This window comes from Hylaeus volcanicus, chromosome 7, assembly GCF_026283585.1.
Source record: "Hylaeus volcanicus isolate JK05 chromosome 7, UHH_iyHylVolc1.0_haploid, whole genome shotgun sequence".
Classification (NCBI taxonomy): Eukaryota; Metazoa; Arthropoda; class Insecta; order Hymenoptera; family Colletidae; genus Hylaeus; species Hylaeus volcanicus.
Window position 1 is genome coordinate 18,707,086 of NC_071982.1, and position 24,538 is coordinate 18,731,623.

Consider the following 24,538-nt stretch of genomic DNA (forward strand, 5'->3'; position numbering starts at 1 on the left):
TAGGCACCCAGTTCAATTAACTAAAGCTTATCGAGGTCAAAGAAAGTAGGATTTCCGCTTTCGCGTTGTGGAGAGTCAAAAAGCATGTAAACGTCTCCTTGGGGTTATTATTCGTGGATGACCTGAGTATTGATCCTGGGCACCCCTACACCCTCCTGTTGCGTGTTCCATCATACTACTCGTTTCTGCTCTGTTCTACACGACTAGAACATTTAGACTTCCTTTTCTTTGCCATTAAGTTCCTTGACTCCTGTAGCAATCTTACTCCTGGTAACCTTTCCTTGGGTGACCCCAGATGACCAAACTTAATCCTACAACTACGCATAATGAAAAAAGTCAAAGCCTTAGAGTCTCCAAGCGAACACTTAAATCTTCTGCGAGGTCTGTACACTTCGTCGATAAGCGCGTGATCGATTTTCGTTTCAGGGAATTGACGAACGACCGATCGATCCTCTTGAAAATAAAGACTGATGCTTGCGCTGGCACCGAGTACGCTGTCAACTACTTGGAACACGTGCAGGCCGTCATTTCCGTGAACGCCACGCGTCGGGGTGACCTGGAGTTGTTCCTAACTTCTCCCATGGGGACAAGGTGAGGCTGCAATAGTTATACCTCGCCAGGATAGAATTTTCTTAGCATTGGGAAGGATTGGGTTAAAGGGAATCGTTTTCAGGTCTATGATCCTGAGCCGAAGGGTGAACGACGACGACCAGAGGGACGGCTTCACGAAATGGCCTTTCATGACGACTCACACCTGGGGAGAATATCCTCAGGGAACCTGGTTGCTGGAGGTAAATTTAACAACACGTGGGAAGGTCTTCTTTTGCTCAGGGTCTTGATTAATAAACACTTCTTACATACCAGAGCAAAGGAAGCCCAGCCAGACCTAACCCACTCATTCATTGTCAGAAAGTCGATCGATAGTTTTTCTCGTTGGTCAAGTGAGATGTCTTTTAGGTGAGCTTCAATACTCAGACTCCACAGCAAGGATGGTTCCGAGAGTGGACTCTGATGCTTCACGGCACCAGAGAGCCACCATACACCGGACTTCCTGCGGCTGATCCCCACTCTAAACTGGCGATCGTCAAGAAGGCTCACGAGGAACGATCCGCTGCGATGTAAATACCCACCCCGAAAACATCCAGCAATGTTCATATCGAATGATGTTTGACGACTAGTCTTATCGTTTAAACGACATTTATACAGGCGAGAAATTTCGAACGCAACGCGCCCTGTTTCCCTGATTTCTTGTCAGACAGCTTCGCGTTCACGATCTTGATATCCCATCCGGTTACGTTTCAATCTTTCAACACAATCAACTGCGTTTCTGTCAAGACCCTGTGATATATTTGAATAGTTTATCGGCTTGTAGTTGTTGTTTTCGTGTAGATAGTATTATTATTGGTGGACGTTGACTTCGAGTAGAAAGAAGATTCTTTAGACGATACGAAACTATTTATTTTATTTATTCGTTGACTTTAGCTACCGTATTATAGCAAAATGTATGTGCAATAGAAGTTGCGTTATGACAAGCTGAAAGGCCGAGGTTTAGCGATGTCTCACGATCTCTACCCTAGAGTTGTCTTTGTCTATTCGAGTACGTATGTGTCAACAATATAATCGACGTTCTTCAGTGTTTCTTTTTTTTTTTTGTGAATGGATATCTAGCCAGAGTCGACGTCCGAAGTTATATTTGTTATTAATTTTCTGAACGAACACTCTGCGTAAATACCAGTTTGACCACTGGAGACAGATTGACGATGGTAATGCGTGTCGAGACGGCAGACTGATGTAATAGAGAAGCCGAAAGTCCTAGGTTTAGAGAATCGAACCAAGGGCTTCGTTTGGTAACGAAGATATCCCTGAGTCGCCCTCCCAACTCGGTTAGTTGGTCTACCTTGAACCAATCAAAAAAAGAGAGAGTTTATCATTGCGACTTGTTAGCAATTGTCGAGTTGGGAGGGGAACCCAAACCGGCGAAGAAGAATAGTGTCGATTCGTGCGTGCCAACGAACCACGGAGAATGATTTTGAGTGATATATATCTATCGTAGACTATTAGGTATTCGACTATATATTAATAATTATATGCATCTATATACCTTGCTTCGTAGAAACAGAAATAGGGAAGACAGTCTTTGTCGCGGGGGTGCTCTACTCCTTGAATAGGTTCGGAACACGCAAATTTTCGTACTTTTGGATCTCCAGTTTTTTGTATGTATTGGGCCATGGAACTCCACTCGTGCTGTTAGCCATTGAGTATTTATTGTTAACAGTCGAAACCTCTGCTCTTTGATGGTAGCTTCCTCGCGATTGATAAGAGGTGCTCAATGGCTAAAAGCATTTTTTTATATCGACGACCTTCGGAACTATTCTTATCGTCGCTTAATCATTGTCGTAGCAGGCGTTTTCAGGGCCAATAAAGTTTCATCTATTACCGTAAACATTGGACGTTTTTGTCTTCGAGCACTCGTCTCGAGTACAACCATAATTACGCCTAATCTTCTCACACCGAACTGACATATCTACGCGTCTCGGGTCCTCCACGTTACGCACAATGTATTTCTGATGATAACGATTTTTTACAAAATTCGCCGACGATATACCGTATCAGTAGCAGCCAGGTCGATGATCACGACGACACCGTCAACGTTTCTAGAGAAATGACGAATCCTGCTCGACGTTGGCACGCATGGATCGATTCGATTTCGACGACACGCAATCAATTAGCTTCTTGATCAAATAAAATTTGGCGTCTGATGTATGCACGCTTCAGAAGCAAACAAAAAGAATATACGTGTACACTTTTTAATAACATTCTCTTAGAGGCGTAGTTTTTATGTACAAAAAAAAAACAGAACGTAGAACGAAGTATACGTTTAATTAGAGATGGAAGTAACGTAAACACGAGCATTTCACTATACTGGCTGACTGCTCGACTTTATAGCTGGTTTCCACTGGGTTCTGAAATTAGAGTGAGAACGAGAATAAAAATTGCTTTATAACGTTGTGCTTGTAACCTCTTGTTGTTTGAAATTGAACGAAAATTTATACGTTAAAAATCTATATAGAAGAGATTTAAAATATGGGAATGTTAAAATACACGATGAATTATATTTCGTGACTTTCGAGAGTCTCGGGACGTCCATCAGTATTAGGCGATCGGCTGACGATTGATCGTCATGGCCAATGAAACTGAGTACTCTTAACGACCAAAAGACACATAAGATTATTTCGGATTTATAGTATAGCGTACCAGTCAGAGATGGGCAAATTTCTTACCTATTATTCGTCGATTAAATCCTTAGACAATAGAAGAAGAGATAATGGTCCTTGGAGCAACGAACACAAACCTATCAGTATTTATAGAATACGAATTCTCAGCTTAAACATCAGAAGAAATTTGAGGAAAAGGAGTGAAACATACAAACATTATGATTTACGAATGAAATATTCAATAGCAGTTATTGACAGATCTTCATTATCTTCAATGGTACGACCAAGAAACAAGTGTTCGAAAAATGTCCATAAGTATCCAGAACCTTTGATACAGTCCGAACTATAAAAACCTTGCTTCCATAACTATCGAATGGACTAAGTATTTAGAATAAATCGCCCTAATTTGGATTTTATTTGAACAAAATATTGCCCATCTCTGGTACCAGCTGAAGGCACGACTGGTGGGACTGGGATCGCGCGTGTGATCCATTTTAAGGATCGTTACCGCGAGGTTGGGCTCCCAGTTTCGCAGGAGAGCCTTCCACGGGACACGTATCACATATTTACACGATCTCTGTGTGTGTGCTAACAAAAGAAACCCTCCCGATCCCTACTCTTCTCGAGGAACAATCCCGCGCGTAGAACGAGACTAAAATCAAGCTGGAAGGGAACTGGTCGCGACACCATCGAGCAATGCGTTCTGGCCATATCGTACCGATCGTATGTCGTAGTTTTGAGACGATTTTGGTCTGAGCTCGCCGCGCTGCAAACGAAATTCACGATTTTGTTCGAATCTCAAACGGACGATGAGGGACGCGTAGTGTCCAGGAGGAAGTGATTAAGAATGCATGGAGAGAGCGAAAGAGACAGAGAGAGAGAGAGTGTGTGTGAGAAAAGTATGAAGGAGCAGAAAACATAGTGTAAGATGAAAAGAGATAAATAAATTGAACAGAAAAAGACGTGTAGATAACTCTAGATACATAGCAGTCAGAGAGTCCGAAAATGTATAAATAAACATCAAGGACGAAAAGAACAAATGAATACATATTATATATAAATACAGAAAAAAAAAATATATATATATACATATATATCTATATACATAGTCGAAGTGAATTTAATCAACCTTATTCTGTACGCGATGTACGTGGATGAATAAAATCTTTATTTTTTTGGCCTGCATCGTTTTTATGTGCTATACCTGGGATCCATTGACGTCACCGCCTCCCCTTCGCAGAACGTATCGGAGCGGATCGAGGAGTGATTGCAACTCTTTCCTTCGTTTCTCATTTCTCTTTTTTACGCGACAACTCGAATGGGCGTAGGGAAAATTATGGGCGTTGGTGTTGTACGTCGACGTTTTCTCGTTATTTCTACTTTTTTAGGAAATTTGTGCGATGAAGGATCATCACATGGCCATGCAAAATATAGTTCAGAGTAGAAATTATCGCTTTGACTATTAATAAATTGTAGTTTCCTTTTGGGAATTTCCTCGAAACGATTGTGTGACTTCATTGATTTAGAAGAGAATTTTCTTTAGCAGATTCAAATGGAAATCCTTGTGTAATCCATTGTGACCGAATAATGTCGATTTTAATCGAACTTGGACTCGTCGATCAGTCTGAAAATATCGTCTGTTAAACGCATTCCTATTGATAAGAAGGAACTCCAAGGGAACTTGATTTTAGCTAACTTATATCGTCCTTCACCTCTGGTCGTATCATTTTAATTATTTTGACGTACTAACTAGGTGTAGCTTCTGCTATTTTATTTTAATCCCCCATTGTTCTCTTTTTCACTGTTTACTAAACTAATTTTTGCACCCCCTCCTCCAGGCAATCGCCCACGGAATATTCAATGCAACCATTGATGGAATTTCAAAACAACAATTTCTGCGCCACACAAATTGCTCATAACGCTGTAATATTTTCCCAGCACGAGTTTCCCCGGACCTCACGCGCCGCGCAGAGAAATTATATTCGCCCGTATGGTCATTTGCATCGCGAATCATGGGAAAAAAAGAGATGGAAAAATCTGAAAGCAGCGTCGCGCGCTGTAACGAAGTCACAATTTCCATACGTCGCGCAGAGTCACCAGCGCGTCCTGATAATTTCATTGACGGTACCGGCAAGCGGAAAGGGGAGAACAGGAAGTGGATTATCGTTTAAAAGCGGACGAGCTGTACAAAAGAAGAAAAACAAAAAATGGATGCCGGTTGCGTACTATCTGTTGCATTTTGTTTCATGCTGACAATAGTCCGCGAACAACTGGAAACGAGTTCCGCGGTTCGCGTGGCCCTTTGTTCGTCGCACGAAATTCAATAGAACGTTTCAGGGGAACTTTACAGTCCTCAATTTTCAATTCGACGTTTCACGGTACAGGTTGTTCTTCTAAATAGTCTCTGGTGGATATTGAGGTAGGTACTCTGGTTGATTATAGCTTTTAAAGTAAGAAACACGTTCAATATCTCACCTTAACGGAGGTAGATTTATCACCTTATGTTCTTGTGCTAGATTTTTAAGGGTGTTCTGGTGTTCTTCAGGGAATTCTCGTTTTTACAGAATTAGGAATTTTGTGTCTGAGAGTTTAATTTACTTTTTGATGTTACTGCTTTAAGCTTCGCCAGTAAGAAAAACCCAAGAGAACAGGGGTTGTAAATCTAGTTTCCTGTCTCCCAGCTTTGCTTTCGATGGAAGGTGGATGATTGATAATTTGTTTAGTGGTCCCAGAACCTTAGGGGGTAATAGGCACCGTAGAACCCCATCATATGCTCCCTGTGTCTCTAGAGGATCGTCCCCCTGAGGAAATTAATCTACCTCTCTTCGATATCGTTTCTTAATAATCGAAAAAGAAATTGTGGAGGAAAGCTGGGTGGCTTCGATTCCGAACGAGTTGGCTCCGAATTCGGTCAAGATGTTGGAATATTTTAACGGATTGTTTGCGCGGTGTTAAGGTCGTCGCGAGTCCATCGAGGTTTCCTCTTCAATTTCCTCGTTTTTTTAGTTTTGAAATCGATACTTATGTACGGCCAGCCGTGACCTAAAATAATTTTTAGTCATCCCTCCGCGTCCCAATTACCATTGGGGAATACGAATTTCCGCGGACGAGGAACGATTGTTTGAAAGAATCCAAGTGTGGGGAAAATTTGACACGAAAGAGGGAAAAGAATTCATTTTTGTTTCGCTTGTATTCCAAGGACAGACCCTTGACTGGAGAAGTAGACTCGTTGTCTACTTTACACGTTGATCGCCGCGTCACCCATATATGTATACGTGATGAATGTTTGATTATGTAGTTTCCAGTAGTCTGTAAACAAAATTTGAATACAGTAGAAATTTACAAGAGCATTAGTCTGGCAATCAACGTGTTGATCGTTTATCTCTCATCGCTTGAAATTCCACATCTAGACGTACACGAACGTTTCGTTTCTTTTGCTTCGTTCCAGGCGATCGAGATGGTCGTTTCGAGTCGCGAGCTTGACAGATTGCCATCGATCCGCGTAATTAACTGCTCGGTGAACGGATCGTGAGCTCTGCCAATTTGCATAATTGGGTCGGCGTTGTTAAAACGTTATTTACGCAGCTTTGTACATTCGACCGCGGCCTTCGACTCTCGAGTCTGTCTAGGGAAGAGGGGGACGAAGCCGTTTTGGACGCTCTGAATTGATTCAAAACGGGAGTTATCATTTTTGTCACGCTATCTTCGCGTCACGGCATCGTTACGTCACCAGTACCACGGCGTTACAACATTCAGATACGACGATATCGCGATATCGTTAGATCGTAATGCCATGGTATCGCGACATCGCAACGTCATAGCCGTGATTTCGTGTCGTGACATCGTGATTCCACGTTTCAATGTCTCCTCTACCTGCGCCTGTTTAACCGTACACTTTTCTTTGCTTTCCTTATATTCTCTTTTCTTAAATTCCAACTTAACACGTTGGTCGCCACGTCACCCAGGAATGGGTGATCTAATCTTCAATAATCCCGTGATAGAATATAATTTTATAGATATTTTCACGAGTTTTAGCTTGGCAGCCGACGCGTTAACAGAAAGACTGCAATGATTTTTGTACAAGCTTACCCCCATCGCATCGTGTAATTCGAGAAACTTCTTGCCAAACTTCGAGTCCAATTAAAAAACGGAAAACAACCGTGACACGTAGAATCCGTCATCCAGTGTTTTTGCCAGGTGTAAATTGTTGCCCACTCGCGAATCATTTTTGCGAGAGAGCACACGCGCCGGGCCGCAAGGTGAGGCATTCGGAAACGGTAGTTGACAGGATATTGAGAGCAGTTTTGTACGCGAAATGACAATTATTTGCGACCGTTTCGTCGGCGGCTGTTGTTCCCCAGGTTTTGAAGCGGTGCTCTCCCGCGTCGGTACAAATGGAAGTACACGTTCACCGAGCACGTACTCGTTTCCCTCCAACGAGCCCGCGATATTTACCCGACGCGACGGCTACTCTTTCAATGGGATTAGGATAACAAACACCCCCGCGGACGCGGTTCAAAAAGAGGACCACGGGAGTGTGCGGAGTGGCCCGCGAAAGAATAAGATTTCACTGGCATTTCATTAACTCGACCTACATACACACGGAGAAAGAGGGTCTGTGAGCGTGCGTATCCTCGTCGGTGGATATTGCTACAAACTAATCGGCCAGCGCCGAAATAGCGTTTCCTCGACGAGACTCTAGCAATTTTCGTTCGTTTTATATCGACGAAATTTATGGTTGGCTGACAGACCGCGATTTCCGAGTTTGCCCAGGGATTCCTTTAGCGTCGCGACGGATTACGAACACGGTACGAAGGTCAACGAAAAGTTCAAGTAACGAGGGAACTTTTGATTAAAAAATAGTTTAACGTTATTCCACAAAATTGAGTAGAATCGATGATTAGCATTCTGTCGGTCCGAGTTAATACTGTAGAGAAGCTATCTTCGAAAGTTGGCAGTATTGAGATCTAATCTAGTAGAGTGACTGCTATAGAAGGAGCCTTGACACCATTTCATTTTTGAAAACCTAAGAGAAGACGTACATACGTATAATCTGTCATATTTTTTTTCCTAAAAAGCTCTTTCGTTGGATCTCCTGTGTCGTACAATCGCGGAGGTCGATCTCATTGGCCCCTGCAACTTCTGGAGCAGTTTGGCAGATTTATCGACTGCGAAGGGAGGTATCGCACGGATCTGGTCTCGCGCTAATCCCCGTTTCGCGAGCGTTCGCCAAATTTGTCGACATCGTAAGTAGCGGCTGTCGTATGGACACAATGACGTCGTTTCGTTATCTCCTGGAAACACGGCCTACGGACGAATTCGCGATGGCTTTAATGAGCTGACGTCAGAATCTCTGCCCTGTGGCGTTCCTTGAGATCGCGAGCACGGTGGCCCACATTCGTTAGGTGCCGCCTCGACGAGGATTTTCGGCAACCTTCAGGTCTCCGGAATAATATTTATTGCTTGTCGAATCGGGAAAACAAACGTATAAACACGCAAATCATGAAAAAGCGTAGTCTAGGAATAAAGGTTTCGAGCAGGGTCGCAGAAAGAAGGGAGCATAAAATACATACTTATATAAAAAGATAAGAATGTAATCCTCGTCGAGTATTTATGATAATGGCGCAGAATTCTAATCCTGATTCTCACACGAATTAATTCTCTTAATTCCCTGTATTTTAATGGCCATCGGATAAATCTCGCTTTACTTTTCAAGTCAAACTACGCGTTCGCATAATCGCATTGTGTCGAGAAGAGCATAAATCTTTGGTCGAAAGGTTTTACTGGTACACTGTGCTCGTTTATGCCACACATATTGATGTTCGGTTATGAAACGAAGGTACCGACAAACGGCGATAAATCATTAAATGTTCAAACAAGCTCCGGTACTCGTTAAATGAATATCGACGTTCTGGTAATTTATAATAGGTCCGAGAAGAATTAGTAACGCGCGTCCCTCATTACAATGTAAACACTATAACGGTCGTTGAAGCAATTCGAGAAAATTTAGAAACGACAGAATCATAAGTTATTCTTAATAAAATGATGCGTGTATTTTGCAATGGCTTACGATTTTGCCATCGCGTCAGACGGATGCGTTCTACAGTTAAGGAGCTGGCAACAATTATGAAACCATTGCAAGAACCGATCGTTACCAACAGTATCTACATCCTGAATGATAAGAGCTCTTTTTGCTATGCGAACCTAGAGACTCGTCGGTTTCAGCGATGATTCAGCGAATTCAGCTATGTCGACGAGCGGTTTTTACTGTCATTGAGCCATCGAATACCCTTCACCTCTCAATCGATCCCGATTATCGAGGATTAAGGGGTTACGATGGTGTGAAGGGCTGAAAACTAAGCTCTTCAATATTTTTACCAGATACTGGCGTACGCAATTTTGCAACATATTTATTCCTCCTAACAGCTATTTCAATTTGCCCACTATTTAGAACCTATAGAAATATTTCAGTCAAACTCGAAGGATCGAATTACAACTTGCCCTTTGAATTTTCTCACGCCCCTCCGATACAAACGAAATCACCCAAAAAATTTCCAAACACCCCCAAACATACAGCAAATGCCCAGATTAACACGAATGTAATATTCGTTCGACAGGTCCCACAGAAAAAATTCCCAAAGTGATCCTCCAAGGGGATCCGCAGAAACGAAACGATCCTGTCCCAGGGCGAGCCATCGCGAGATTTCTGGTTGGCGCAGCGAGCCGAGCGGAAAAAGGGCCATTATTTACAGTCTCGTCGGCAGGGCCTACGAAGTTTCCGCGTGGAAACAAAAGAAACGCACTCTCGCGACGTTTGAATATCGAGGGCTTGCGCGTTGCGACCGCGAACTTACGTGGCTTTGCATAGTGGAGGCTGGAGGAAGACAAGGACGAAGAGCGGCAGAAATGGGAGGACAGCTGTAAAGAAACACGAAGAGGGCGGCATTCGAATGCGGACGGGAGGGGAACAGGGGAGAAACAGGAAGCGGAAGAGCGACACGGAGAAAACCGAAGAAAGAGAAGGTGACGAATGCTGGACAGTGGGAAGGAGAACGATAACGAAATGATCCAGAAATGAAGCTGATCGAAGAAGGACAGAGAGATGACGTGGGAAGGGGTTGGAGGCAGATGGAGAGGGAGGAATGATAAGGTGGTGGGGAAGAGCGCGCCAGAGAGAGAGGGACGAGCCACGGTGGTCGAGTCCGCTTCGACAGTCCGCGTGTTACCCCCAGTCGTGACGGAGGGCCGCGATTCCTCGACTTCCGGTCGTCCTCGTACGCGCCAGATTCTACGCAGAAACAGCGTCGAACGGTTCCGCGAGACCCAGTGAAACGGAAGTGATGCTTGAACCAGCCTGGGGATCTCAGTGAAATTCGATCAGGGGAACGTAATCTGCTGAAACTGGCCTACTCCTTTGGATTTCGGCGCAGGTAACGCCATTAGACAGTTTTATTTTTGTTTTATTATCGGTTTGTTACTGTTGGTTTGTCACTGGTATTCAGATGAATCTTAATTTCTTAATGTTGTCGGAAAGAAATTGGTAGAAAATTGTCTCGAGTCAGAATTTAGCGTTTATTAATTGCCACTTTTGGCAATGCATATTCAGTTTTTGGTCCACAGGATTTGGGTATTTTTTACATACTAATCTATCAAAGTATTTATCTATCTATCTTCGTCCACGAGTTCTCTGTAAACAATTTATTACCCTCGCCAAGCAGAAAATCTAATTACTCCAAAATCACGAGAGCAACTTAATTCTGAACTATTTAGTGTAAATATACCGAACATTTTACTGTATAAATCTCGGGCCGGAAAACGGTTCCTTTTCGAAAAGTTTAAACGCCTCTAGATTCCCATGTGAATATCTGGCATTGCTTTGTGTTTTTATATAACAAGCCCCGACTTCGCAATGTGTTTACTAAGAAATCAGTCGGTTGTCAGTTTCCTGGAAATTGAAACGATTCAGAGAATCATCGGGCGTCGAGGTAGGTCGTAACTCGCGATAGACCACAGTTTTGTTTTGAAGTTGGAGAATAGCCTTGAGATCCTCTGGACCGTTCGACGCGCGAAATCAAAACACAGTGAAATCGTCTGGGGGACCAGTACTCGATCCCGTCGAACGGGAAACATCGATGGCCGAAACTTTTTCAATTCGGTAGCGAATTGCCATCGATGCGCCTCGCTAGAAACGAGCGGAGTGACTGGCACTTTCGATGCATGCCGAATCCTCTCCCGTTTGAAAAGTTTTCCTCGGTAGTCGTGTAAAGTTTTCTGGGAGCAACGTTTTACGAGCGATTTATTCGGTACGGAGAGCATATGCCGCGAACTGTGTGGCAAAAGTCTCAGGCACAAAAGTGAAGAAGTTGTTTATATTTTATTGAATCTCCATTGCATCAGTTTCGTGTCAGAGAAATTGGTTGATGGTTATTTAGATACTTGCGAGTTGATTCCTTTTTCCACTAGAGACTTTGTATTTAACGGAAAATAATTAAAAGAATGAGAGAAGAGTCACCTTCTGATTATCGCTTGATACGTACTACTAGATTTCAGACATTTTTCCTTCAGCAACAGTGTGGCTCAACTTTTTGGTCTCGAAACGTATACTTCTCGCATGAATTTAATATTTATGTTTATTTTAAGGATAGTTACCATATTTTTACACTGTAATTTTTTGTTTAAACTCGAAAACCGCTACGCAATTTCAAAAATTTCTAAACCCAATGCTGTAGGGAGCTTTAAATGTTTAACACACACATTCCACAAGCTACCGGGCAGCTTTTTGGCGACTGTCCAATTTTCTAAATGTAAACAAATTGGAGTTTCATATAGATTCCGTCCTACCGCGTGCAATCTAAAGTTCGAGATCCACGGTGGGAGGATGGAGGAGGTCGTCCGCGCGAAAAAACACGGAAAGGCGGTCAAACGCGAAGTATAAAAAGAGGGAGGAGGGGGTTGGCTCCTTTTCTGGATTTACGTTTCGCGGCTCGATCCGACCTCGCCGGTTCGTTTGCATTTTTCTTCACGTCGGCCGTTCCGAGGCCTCAATCACGTACTCCATTGACTGGAAAATGTAATCCCGCATCGGCCCTGAATATTTTTATCCCGCGGCAAAAAATAATCGGCGAATATATCATCCACGTACGTGTCGTTCTATCAATAAACGGTGGCGACGCGTCTGCCGTCGGTTTCATAAATCTGCGCGACCGATCGGATCCCCTTATCGTCGGCGCGACGTTAGCGTAAGCTGCTGATCAGAATCGTCCTATATAGACCGCGTTCCAGCCGCAAATCTTCGTGAACGATTGGACGTCCTTACCGTTGAGCGACGTAGCCGCACGTCGAGGTTCCAAACCGACTCCGTCGAACGTCAGCATCGATTAGTATCGCTTGACATCTTCCTCCAAGTTTGCAAAGAGTAGTTGCACTGGACATACTCGTACAAATATTTATGAAGCCGACTTTTCTTTTCATACAATTGAAAACTATATAATCTGATATTTGCATTAGTATTAGTCTTACAACTCGATCAAAATTCCTGAATCCTATCCAGATTTCATTTCTTTAACACTGGATTTTCGGAATTAATTTCTTTCAACTCCTCAATGAAAATTTCTGTCACCCATATATGGATCAACGCGTTTAATACACTTGCATTATTATTAACCTCGACAGAATAATTCTGATCGGTGTTAAAAAATCCTGTCATCAAGGTTCCACGGCAGCATTCGCCAATTTATTACAGGCGTCGCGATTTCGTAGTCACTTTGTCAAATTCCCCGTCGGAAGTTCGACGTCGTCGCGAGAGCTCGAACGAGAAGAACTACTTTGGCCCAGATGCAAGCTCGCTCGTCGCCGGAATTAGCGAATTTCTCGTCCCTGGGAGGATAATTACCGCGCAACGCGACGGGGTGCAGCTGGTTACACCGGGTCTTCCACTTTTTTTCTCCAACGGTGTCTGCTTTTTTAATAACTCCGCCACGTGGCTAGGACCAGTTGAATTAGCGAGCCGCGCGGTGCCGTCAAGCGTCCTGCTCGGCATTTACGTTTCGCCAAACGACGCTCCCACCGTGGCGAACGAGAGAGAAAATTCTCGTCGTGTCTGTGTATCCCGTCACCGACCGCGTTTCGTTTGACATGTAAATTTTCGTTTCGAGTGGAAGAAAATAAAAGCTGGGGAGAGTCTTGTTAAGTTGATCGCGACCGTCGCAGATAAATGCGGTAGATAGAGTCCGTTGCGCGTGTCACTTTAAGATCGTGGTCGATTATCTCGTCGATCTCTGGGCGATTTTTCCGCGCTACTTTGCGTGGAGTGTCTCGGAATAGGAAATGAGCCGCCGTGATGCGACTCTGAATTTTCTTTTGCTGGGGATTTAAAGCCCTTTGGTGCACGTTCTGGGTTGAATACGTTTCTTGTAGACTATCTTTCATTAATAATTTGAGCGATTTAAGCTTGGATATTTATTTGCATGGATATTAATTAGTTTGGATATTCAATGGAAACCACTTAGATTTTATAAAGATTCTTGAAAAAGCTTTTCTAACGTATAAAAATTGTTTATCTCGCGCTCGTTCATCCATAAATTTTCACCCAGCCAAGAAATTCTCCCATCTGACATTTAGGGCCTTTAATTGGTCTCCCATGCGAGCAACAATAACCGGCTCGCGTTCGTCACGCTCGCGCTTTTGACAATGACGAATTGCGGTGCGGTTTATCGGTGGAATCATTAGCACGCAATTCGAGCGTGAGTCTTCAGCATCGAGTACAGTGCGGAGGCTACGGGTAGATCACACGTGTTAAACAACAGAGTAAGCGTGAGATCAGGGCAGACGGAGAACCATTGTGACAAAGGCAGGCGTTATCTAAAACGGTTAGATGATGGGAACGTCAGAGAGACACCTAGCCTGAAAGCGTACGACTGAATAAAACGGGCATTCGAACAAAGCTATTCTTATCAGCGGGTTCTCTTTAACTGCGCACTTTAATCCTTTCCGGTCAAAGCTTGGGAATATCCTTGGCTATCCAACGAGCGACCGCCTTTGTCATGCAGCAACGCCATTTTGATTCTTGACCTTCTGAATCAGAAGAAGCTAGAGTTCTCTATATTTTAACGTTCAATCTTTGTTTCCTTGTAACGATGATTTTATTCAGCGCATCCAGGGCAAATATTCTATACGGAGCGATGGATTTTGGGAAGGATAATTGCTGCGTGTGTTAGCGTGCAAGACCTATTTAATATTAATATTCGCAGCGGTGGCGTGTTAATATTTGCTACAATTATTTTACGATCGAACAGCAGCGCGTAATCGTTGTGTAGAACCGATTAATCCGACCCACCTATTCGTAGATATCGAGAATTCAAATTACGATTAATAATACTCGACATGATAGCTCTCTGTTAATTCGTACATACGCTTGGAAATAAATTACAGCTTATCAGAGGGTGGCCAATTGAAATTTCGGATTCAGAACTCTGGCCACATATCGACCAAAACACCCTCTCTGTTCGCAGATTCGGTAGCAACGAGCATCCCCAGGGAAAGCTGATGCAGAGGTGGAGAGAAGGACCGTGGGTCCCAGCCGGCTGATCCAGCCATCGCGGGGGTGGCGGGGGTTGGTGGGTGTTGGGTTTGGGCGATCGCGAGGATCTACGTGGGGAGGATCGAGATTGGCGGGCTTTGAGGGGCGGGTGTTCCAAGGGACCCGGCAAATGTGGCTCTGTGTACGGTGAGCCGGGGTTACGGGGGCCGCGGGGCCCGTGGCGGCGGGGGTAGATCTCGTGGCGACGCAAGCGTGAGGCTACCCCTGAGTCCTCGCACTCTGTGCGCCCCTGGGGCCGGAGGAGGCGCACATGCGCAAGCACAAGGCACTGGGCCAGTCGCAGCCGCGACTGCCGCGATCGGCCCCCCTGGGACTGGGAACAATCCCACGGGGACTGCCAACGACGAGGGATCCGGCCTTCCAGACGAGCCGATGGTACGTTTTCCTTAGATTCGTTCTGCTACAAATATTACAATACAAGGCAGACCCTGGCGCTAGTAGTGTCCACGTTTCATCTTATTAGCAATATGGAATATATCTTAGATATATGGAAGCAATAAGTACTCGTACAACTGTTAAATTTGTTGAACTTCATAAAAAAGAAGGAAATTTACATTAATTTACAAATAATTAATATCTCGTGGAATTTCTTTTTGATTTTATAATTGCTGCAACTCTTCTAGACATTGAATTCTAGACATAGAAGTTAATAAACTACAATTTCATACAAAAGTATTTCGAGAAATTGATCGGTGTACGAATACATTCTACATTCACTGTAGCTTTACAAAAATTGTCGCGGTACTGAGTCAGAGAAAGCTCACGACAGAAACGTCTTCGTCTTCAGGTACACGTCGAGAGGGCCTTGCAACATGGTACCTGGATATGCTGCATGCCGTGTTACTGGCTCCGTAGAAGCAAGGCCGTGCACAAGGCGTTGCTCACGTTCGCCATGCTGCTCGTCACCAGTCTGCTCGTCACCAGCCCTGTCCTCTTCCTCATCACCACGCTGCCCGAGGGAGAGCAGCCACGCGAATGCGCACCCCTGGTGAGTGACGCCGCGTTTTAACCACGGATACTTCTTGCGCCTGGCAAAAAAGCTCGCAGCTGCGGAATTTCGCGGATGCTTCTTCTCGACGCCTTTTTCTTTGCCCCTGGTTCGAATTAAGCAGTCAGGAAGCGCGCGTCTCGGTGTCGCGACGAGGTTAATGTCTCTCGAGAAGCTTAGCGCGAGAACGCGACGCTGAAAGTCTCTCGTGGCGAGAGATGCCAGTCGCGGTTGCAAGGGAAGGTTGCCCGAGTTGTAGTTAAGGATATTCGTTCGATAGGTAAGGATTCGAAGCAAAAATTATCTCCAATCAAAGCTAAATGGAAATCCAGAGCCCTCGCACGATCGGGTTGGATTAGAATGGGAGCTCGAAGGTAACCGAAACTTCGAGCCACCAACCCCTTTGGGCATTCGATAGAACTGGGTGGATTCTCGGCTGCCTCGTAAAAGAAAGGTCGAACCATAAAGCGATGGTACGTTTTCTTGGAGGTCCTCCCGTGCTCGATGACTATGGGATCGGATATTGTTGCTTTTATTGCGGTTCCTTTGTGCAATGCACTGGTATTATTACAAGGCCGCGTGGATTTTGATTCGGGGGGATTGGCGTGATTTATCCTTCGACATCGTTCATTTCGATATCAGAAAATTCTTCGAACGATGCTTGGCCAGTGGCCTCGATTATCTCTCCGTCAATATTTCTGTAATAATATAGAGTGTTTGAAACATTAGAGTTGATAGTTATTAGTAGCGTGGATATATATTTACAGCCGGGAAGAATTCAAGAATTTCGAGGGTCTTTCTGCATCTGGGGATTCCAGGTTGAGTGAAACAGGACGATTTGTAAGCTGTCCGGCTAGGTAGCGTGGTGTAACAGGTTTTGTCTGCGCGAGCTAGACCGTGAAAGTTTATGTCCTCACCCGTGTTCCCCAGGAGCTTTATATCATGCGTATTCACGCCTTTAAAGCCAGACGTCGCGAGCAAAAGCGAGCGGATACGTCGGAAGTTTTGTCCATACATAAGGGCGCGGGTGAAATCGTTGATACAATCGCGGTGATCGTTAATTCTTCCCACGTACTCTCGAACTAGGTACAGTGGCATCGCTTCTTTATTATTACCGAGTTTTAGCATGAATTACTTCCCAGACGTTTGAACTGATCGTTCCGGGACCCGACGTTTGTGAAACGAGATACGCGATTCACGAAATGCTAATTAAATGTTGATTCCACGGAGGAGAGTAAAGTTTCAGCGACTTCGCATTGTTGAAAGCCTTCAATAGCGCTAAACGCGTTTTGCATCCTTGTTATTCTCGTTCGAGTAATGGCCGTGTAATTGGTATCGGCTCCAGTTATCCTCGTACGGCTTCCCAATTAACATTAGACAACTTGTAATTCAGTTAAAGGTCCTTGGGCGAAGATCGTAATTGAATATGCACTTGGACACCCTGTTTGTGCGTTGATCGTCGCAGAATCGATCGAGCTTTACGGTAATCAATCCTTTCCCTGGAGGAAGTCTGATGCAGTTTAGAGCTTCGTTCTAGTGTACACGAAGGAGACAGTCTCGGGAAGCAATTGTTTCAATTTGTTTTAAACGCATTTCACTAGTTTTATTCGTCGCGAATAGAGTCGATCTAAAATATTTTTGAAGGTTATTTCTTTTTCTCTTGGTAACGTGCAAGACAAACTGAAAGAGTTGAATAGTTATTTAATTAATATTTTCTTCAGTCAGTACTCATGCACGTAACAAATATTCAAGTAAGTCTATCCAAGCGACTAAAAGTATTATGTTCTTAACGACTGAATGGAACAGCAGTGCAAAGCTATTTATTCGCGTGGATGGAAAATTAGTCAACTAAAAAGAGTTTCTCATTTTCCCCGTTTTCCGATACTCATTTCTCGTAGGTAGCCTGCCCTCTTTCATTAATGTCCAGGAACATTCGAGTACTCAACTTTCTTCTGGTAGCTATTCGTTATCGAAAGCCGCGTTATTAAAATCACTCTTCCCCAAAGTCAACATCAATTTCGCCACACTTTGTCCGCCGAAGCGTCGAGTGCGGTTTATATTTCGAACAGAGATATACGAAATTAGCAACTACGGTTGGGGAAACGTCGCTTTCGAGAGATGTTTATGACATTCAAGGAAGATTGAGGAAGGGGGTAGCGATAGATCGATTTTCACGTGCTCGAAGCGCGAGAATAAACCTGGAGAGCTAAAAATAGATAGCCTTTAACTCTCTGGTGCATTATTTGTTTTTTTCCAGACATTAGGAAATTAATAAATATAATCCTTTATACTAACTAAACTAAAACTTCAATTTGAAAGTGCTTGAACCCCGTTGGAAAATAAAATTCACATTTCTGTAACACGAACAGGAACCCCTCGAAATACTTTCACGATAAACGCTCAAAGAAAGTGACGTTCGACAAAGGTAGTCATTAGTTATGGTCATAAAATAATTACCATACAAAGAGGCCAACGAGAATCGGTTCGGATGACGAATTACAGAGACTGAATAAGGACCGATAAGCCAGTAATTATCCGTAATTTGCGTAGTAATTGAATTGGCAGGGAACGAAATGGAATTCGAGTTTGAATTTTAGATCAAAGCAGCCAGGACGACGGCGCGTAGTTGTCATGGACGATCGAGCGAAATTCCCAGGACGACGTTATTAATTACGGTTTAATTATCGTTGACAGAGACGGCACCCATCCTGTTAAGCGAAGTTTGTAACCAATGTATGTTTGGGAGGTAGCACGGTAACTTCTGTTAACAGATATCGATATCCGTGGTCAGGTTAGCGCGACGTGTATCCCCGCGCGGGCGTCTCGTGTTGCTTGCTAGTTCAATCTAGAATCGTGTACTCGCGGAAACCTTACTAGTCGGACGACGAAAGATTTATCGACTTGTTTATTTATAGGGTGAAATCTTTATTCCGTTCTTTGATTCAGTCATCTTCTAATACACCTGGTGTAGCAATTCACCTGTCCTGGAAGCTGGTGAAATTATTTCGGCGAAAGTGTCGAGTAACGAAGAATATGATATAGTAAATGTAGATCGGTGTAAAGAAAGCAGTGTCAACCTTTGTCACATGAATATTCTCTAAATTCTATTCGTAAGAGTCCATCGGCTTGGCCAATCGATTTGGCTTTCGCGGAACACGAATAAACAAATAGATTACACCGCGGCTTGTTTTCAAGGCGCAAATTGCACAAACAAAGCAAAACAAAAATATAGGCATTGCAATCGTTTGTTCCGTACGTGAAACCGAGCGACTGGAAACGTATCGACGAATTTATTTGCAGCATCGAGCGACGCGAAATTGTCGCCCGCGGGTCATAGATACATGTTCCAATTAAACAGTGGTTCAATTTGCCTGGTCAGCCGTGTCGTATAAAAATCCTTTTCGTCGCGATCGTTATAGACACTCTCACGATGGGGGGAATTATTAGGGTCGAGACTGGCGCTTTATTTTATTCAAACGATTGTCCTCGTTCGCCAGCTAAAAAATATCGGGAGTCTCTTATAGAATTTGCTTGCCAGAATAGGTTTTGTATTTATTTTGATCGATGCTCCGTTTGTAGCAGCGTCGGTATTCGTTTAGGATACTCGTTCAAGGGTTAATTTTGGGTTAAATAAACCTCCAAGTCGGTAGTAGCTAAAAGTCGCGTTGAAGGATCAGTTCGCGCGATTAATCGAGAAGGGATGCTCCGAGGTAATCCGTGATCAATTAAACGGCTCTTTTCGAGCTCGTCTTCCCTTCACTTTGGGTCTGTTAATAAGTTTGCACTGATTACTCGACAGTTACCTGAGAGGGAGTCGATGAAATCCAGTCTCTGGGGTCTGAAGAAGCCACGAATAAGGTTATGGTCCTATGGAAAAATTATATTTTATTTCCATCGCCTAAATCAATAGAAGCTACAGGGAAATTTCAGATGAACGTTTAATTTTACACGAATAATAAACACAATATTTTCCACTCGTCTTGAGGAAACATAGACGTCCTAAAAACACTTTTCCTGACACTCACTCGAGGAGTTCATCAGCCTCAGCACGAGCATACTTTTCTAAAGAACTTTCCTTAATCGTGGCAGTGAGGCTCCCATGAAACGTTCCCATTTGACCAGGAACCAGTGTTAGGGGGATGGAGACGATCCCCGATAGTGGACGTATCGAGAATACTTAGAGGTTCCGATGATTTATTCAATATCCAATATTCGGTCACGGCGCACGATGGATTTGGAATGAAAGTCTTCGGTCGTTTGGCCGTCGAGGATCGCGACGTGCGACGCTCTGTCGGATCGTTAGAGCAGCACGTGCTACGATGATGAAGCCGTACGTCCAGGTAAGGTTTCGAGGCAAATGTCAACACTGCGCGAGGTCAGAGCTTCACCCTTCATCCCGACCTTTGTTCTCTCTCGCCGAATTTTACCCTTCTTCTACATAACTACAATTTTAAGATTGCATCCCCATTACCCTAAATTCTACTTCCTCCGCCCGTAGAACTCTATTCGACGTAACTTTCCTCCCCTAATACAAGAGATTCCACAAGCTCGAAGCGGCGAGGAGACAGTTTTCGTCGAGGGTGCCAAAGGGATTTTCCTGCGTCGCGATAAAATTTAATTTCCATCCCCCTCGCCTCCGTTATTCCAGAACACTTCCTTATGTTGTAAGCCAAGCAGAATTTCGAGTGGCGCGCGTGCTCTCCGATCCTCCCCTTTAGTTGAGGTGCGTGCGACAAGCTGGAACCGCTGAAACAAGGTACATAAATACAGCGCTCGAGCGTAACGAGGCTTCAGCCATCTTCCCCGGGATGTGATTTAGATACAGCGGAGTAGGCCGTGTCCAGAATATAAATTGAAAACTCACGAAGCTGTAATTTAATTCTCTTTAACCCGAGTTCACTTTTTCTCCGACATGCGTCGAGAAGCCCGTCCAGGGGTGGTCGCGTATCGATGGAACTTGGAAGGTATTGCTATGCACGCCTCGTCGTTTTTCCGTGGAAAAAATTCTAATTTACTTTAATGCGATCGCGAAATTATGCATGTGGTTTTTGCCGTGCTCGATACCACTGCGCAAGTTTCTTCGTTTCCTTTTTATTCGTTTACTCGTGGAATCGTATTAGCATGATTTATCGTTGGGCGATGGAGCATTCCAAGTTCAGTTTGACGTTCAATTTGGGTTCTGTTACTTAGGGGTATAATTATTTAATCGATTTCAATCTGCTAGAGTAGACTAGAGTTTGTATGAATTATATAAAATCGTTTCATGCATTATGCAATTCAGTTGGATGCAAAATATTTTTGCATTTTGTCGAAGAAAGTGTCTCTAAGACTGGTCGGTAGGTTTAGTGTAAAAATATATGAATCCAGTACTCCGAATCAGCGAATGAGACATAACTTACCCTACTTAAAATTAAATTCTAATCCAGTCTAATGCGAGATCGTGGTATTCCCCGTCCCCTCGTCGTTCACGCGTCCCTGGAACCAGTAAATCCGCATAAATTCCGAACTCTGATAGCGAAACTTGACTCGAGGCTGGCTATAGATCGTAGATTCTATTTCCATCCCCAGCGATCGTTCTAGACGCATGCCTGATCAGGGTCGACGTCGCGAAGGAACTTCCATTAACACGATGAGCGGCGAACGCACGCGAGTTTCGCAAGTTCACCGCATACTATGCGAGCCACGCTGGTAATTGAGGGGGCAGTTCGCCACGAGTAGGGGTATAAAAAGAAGCAGAGAAGAAGAGGGGCATTTCTCAGGCTTCAAGGCCGTGTTTTCGGGTTATTGCGAGGGATAACCCGACGATAACGCATGTTCCGTAATGTTTACGAGAGCTTTGTTTGGGGAGGATGGAACCTAATCGGGCGATTTGGCGGAGGCGGTTTCTTTTAGGGGCGGAGTAGTTCTTTCGAGGATAATTTATGTCGGCGGTGAGCTGACTGAATAGGATGATTGTTGATGTTGAGCCGAAGTGGATGTTGATTTATTCATTGATATACTTTAGTGTCAAGCATGGCGAATAATGTTTGTTCTTCCATTTCTTATAAATTTCATGGTTCGGAAAAATCGTGTTGCCTTCTAAAGAGTAACAGAAATCCTAACATTGTTCAATAATTATTGATACTTATGGGACTGACTGTAAGGAACGCCCGTTTGTCTGTTATCCTCGAGTGACTTGGATATCCATTTTTGGTGAATTTAATATCGATATGAGAAAACGAGCGGAGTTCCTGGATTCACGTCGAAATTAATTTCACTCTTCCTGTATCCAGTTCGCCCACAAGGATCCGATTGGTAGAAAGCAGCCCTCTGGCGCGTTGCGAGGATCATTCGTCTCTGTCAGTGGGACCCCACTTCGCCAGAGAAGCGATCGATGACAACGAAAACCGTTGACGTAGCCTCGACTACCTTGGTTGTTTGCTCGTTAGACTTCGAGAAGATCAAAAATTACATAATCGACTGACGGTGCTCGTTGCCAACATTTTTCTGCGATAACGACACGAAACATTATACATTCCGCGTGAAAAAGTATCTAGCCACTGTTTACATTCGCGTAGGGGGAGGACTTGGATGTCCTCGCGACGCTATTCGTCTCTTTCAAGTAAGACGTATGATTCTTCGCTCGAAAGAGTTCCGCGGTTTCTGACACATTAAACAGCAACAGAGGGAGCCAGACCTCTGAATTGAACGAGCCGAAAGAAAAACATTCGTTTCTCCACCAGTTCGAAGTCGAACTCGCGGAACTGGCCCTGGGAAGACGAATAGCGGGGAGAATTCGCGGACAATGAATTCAATGCACTCGACGAGGAATGCATTTGTTATCGAAAATACTCGGTAGGCAACTTTTTTTCGACGCCAAAGCCAAGACTTCGACAGCTTGTTTGGCGACTGATTCCAAAGCGAAAGATGTGGAAGCTTTAGATACTTTGAGATTTATTTTTTTAAGAAATAATCCTGACGAAATTGTTAGCGTTTGGGTTTAAGTATTTGTAGTCACAGAGTAAGTAGAGGGAATGGAGTGAACGAAGCGAGCAGAGTGAGTCAAGTGCTTCCATTTAAGTGCTCGTATCGCAGATACCGAAGGAACGATCAGTCTTTGAAGTAGTTAGAGATCGTGCTAGGTCAGACGTCCTAGTCAGACCAGCTGTTCTCATTCTACTTACTCGTTGTAGCACACTTTCATTAGCTGAAGACTGCTCTTTCGTTCTTCCCGAAGTGTATTCTATAGACATGAGAAAATACATGTTTTTTACAAACTTTATGAATAAATTAAAGCTCTTGATAACACTACGTCAGAGCCTCACTTTATATTTTCAAGTTACCAAGGGAATTGTATCTACTAATATTTAATAATTATAATTAAATTACAGTCAGTTCGTGATAAATAGTTACACGAACAAATTTCTCACATATACATGTTTACAATGAATATTTATTTGAAGAAATCAAACTTCTCGTTTAGTTTAAATAAATGTCTTCGATAGATATAGAGGGTACGAATATTTATGGGAGCGACTGTGTATCGTTCTGAACGCCATTAATTTTGTGCTAACCGAGGTGTATCGTGTTTCAGGACGAAGCCTGCATCAGGGAGCGGGATGGTCCAGAGGGTGTTTGCGACTCGAAAGCCTGCGAGGAAGCCTCGAAGCGGATGGTGGCGTTCATGAAGAAGGGGGTGGATCCTTGCAAGGACTTTTATCAGTTCGCGTGCGGCGGTATTCGCGATCAGCAACCCTATCAGCCCAGCTCGAGCTTCAACATGCTTCAGGCGAGGATCGACGACCACCTTCACAGTGAGCGAACGTTTTTTTTCCATTAAAATATATCGACTCGAGCGTTGCAACGCACGGAAAAATATTTTCTCGAATTTCACCGTCCTCTGTGATCAATAGCCTTCGGGGGCTGTTTTATACAAGGTACCTCAGCAATCCTGAAAAGAGTCGGAAGACCGTGATTTTGTTTGCACGAAATTAATTGAATGTAGATTAAGACGTTGACTGTCAGACTAAAACTCGTGAATATTTTTACAAAGTTAAAATTTTGTCACTTTCGGACCCTCCAAATTCACGAATTATATTCAGATTTATTTTTATTAACACCTCACACTTCAAAATTAATTTTTTTTACTTCTTTTAATGAAAAGTGAAGAGATGTTATCGAAAGCATGAAAAATCCCCTCGTTTGGAGGGTAGCCAGGATTGTTGAGACACCCTGTAGGCAAGAAGTTCGATTTGCTCCTACGAGCCATCAGCTACCCCGACAAAATATTGCCTCGCGCTGTTAACAGCGAACGAACGGCTTCGCTGCAATTAAAACGATCGATGGACCTGGATTTCAGACTGTGAACATCGTGATATAGGCTGAAATTAATTAAAAAAAAAAAAAGGAACTTTAGTAGCTTCATCAAAGAAAATTCGACCGATATTTGTTTTCCTTTTGTGTGGTTTACCTTTGAAGTCAACGAAACAATACTTGTACGTCTATTTTATGCAAGACTAGCCACAGCGCACCCGTTACATTATTTGCAACAACTCTTTACGCAGAAACCCTCGCGCTTCAAGAAGTTACTCATAGTAAAATCCGAAGTGGACTCGTATGCGTCCCATCGACGTTCCTCTCGGTTTTATCTCGCTCACGAAGTTACACGATCCTCCTCGTTTCCTTTCGTGACCTTAATCAATTCGCGACCGCGTCCTCGGCAGTCGGCATCGAGCAACGCCGGATCAAAAGGTCCCT

At 43.8% G+C, this 24,538-nt stretch overlaps 2 protein-coding genes across 3 annotated transcripts in view; both read left to right on the forward strand.

Annotated features, from left to right (window-relative positions):
* Positions 1-4,398, forward strand: part of LOC128879666 (neuroendocrine convertase 2) — a 34,908-nt gene extending 30,510 nt beyond the window's left edge. The window contains exons 11-13 of the mRNA XM_054129023.1: positions 427-591; positions 674-791; positions 958-4,398. Of these exons, the coding sequence (XP_053984998.1) occupies positions 427-591; positions 674-791; positions 958-1,122 (448 nt within the window). The 3' untranslated portion in view covers positions 1,123-4,398. The remainder of the gene's footprint in view (positions 1-426; positions 592-673; positions 792-957) is intronic.
* Positions 4,399-10,346: 5,948 nt separating this feature from the next.
* LOC128880046 (neprilysin-1-like) overlaps positions 10,347-24,538 on the forward strand; it is an 82,055-nt gene continuing 67,863 nt past the window's right edge. Inside the window, exons 1-4 of one of the 2 annotated variants that reach the window (XM_054129708.1) lie at positions 10,347-10,645; positions 14,726-15,189; positions 15,602-15,802; positions 23,376-23,595. In XM_054129708.1, coding sequence (XP_053985683.1) covers positions 15,187-15,189; positions 15,602-15,802; positions 23,376-23,595 — 424 coding nt within the window. In that variant the 5' untranslated portion in view covers positions 10,347-10,645; positions 14,726-15,186. The remainder of the gene's footprint in view (positions 10,646-14,725; positions 15,190-15,601; positions 15,803-23,375; positions 23,596-24,538) is intronic. The other variant, XM_054129707.1, reaches the window with a different exon arrangement.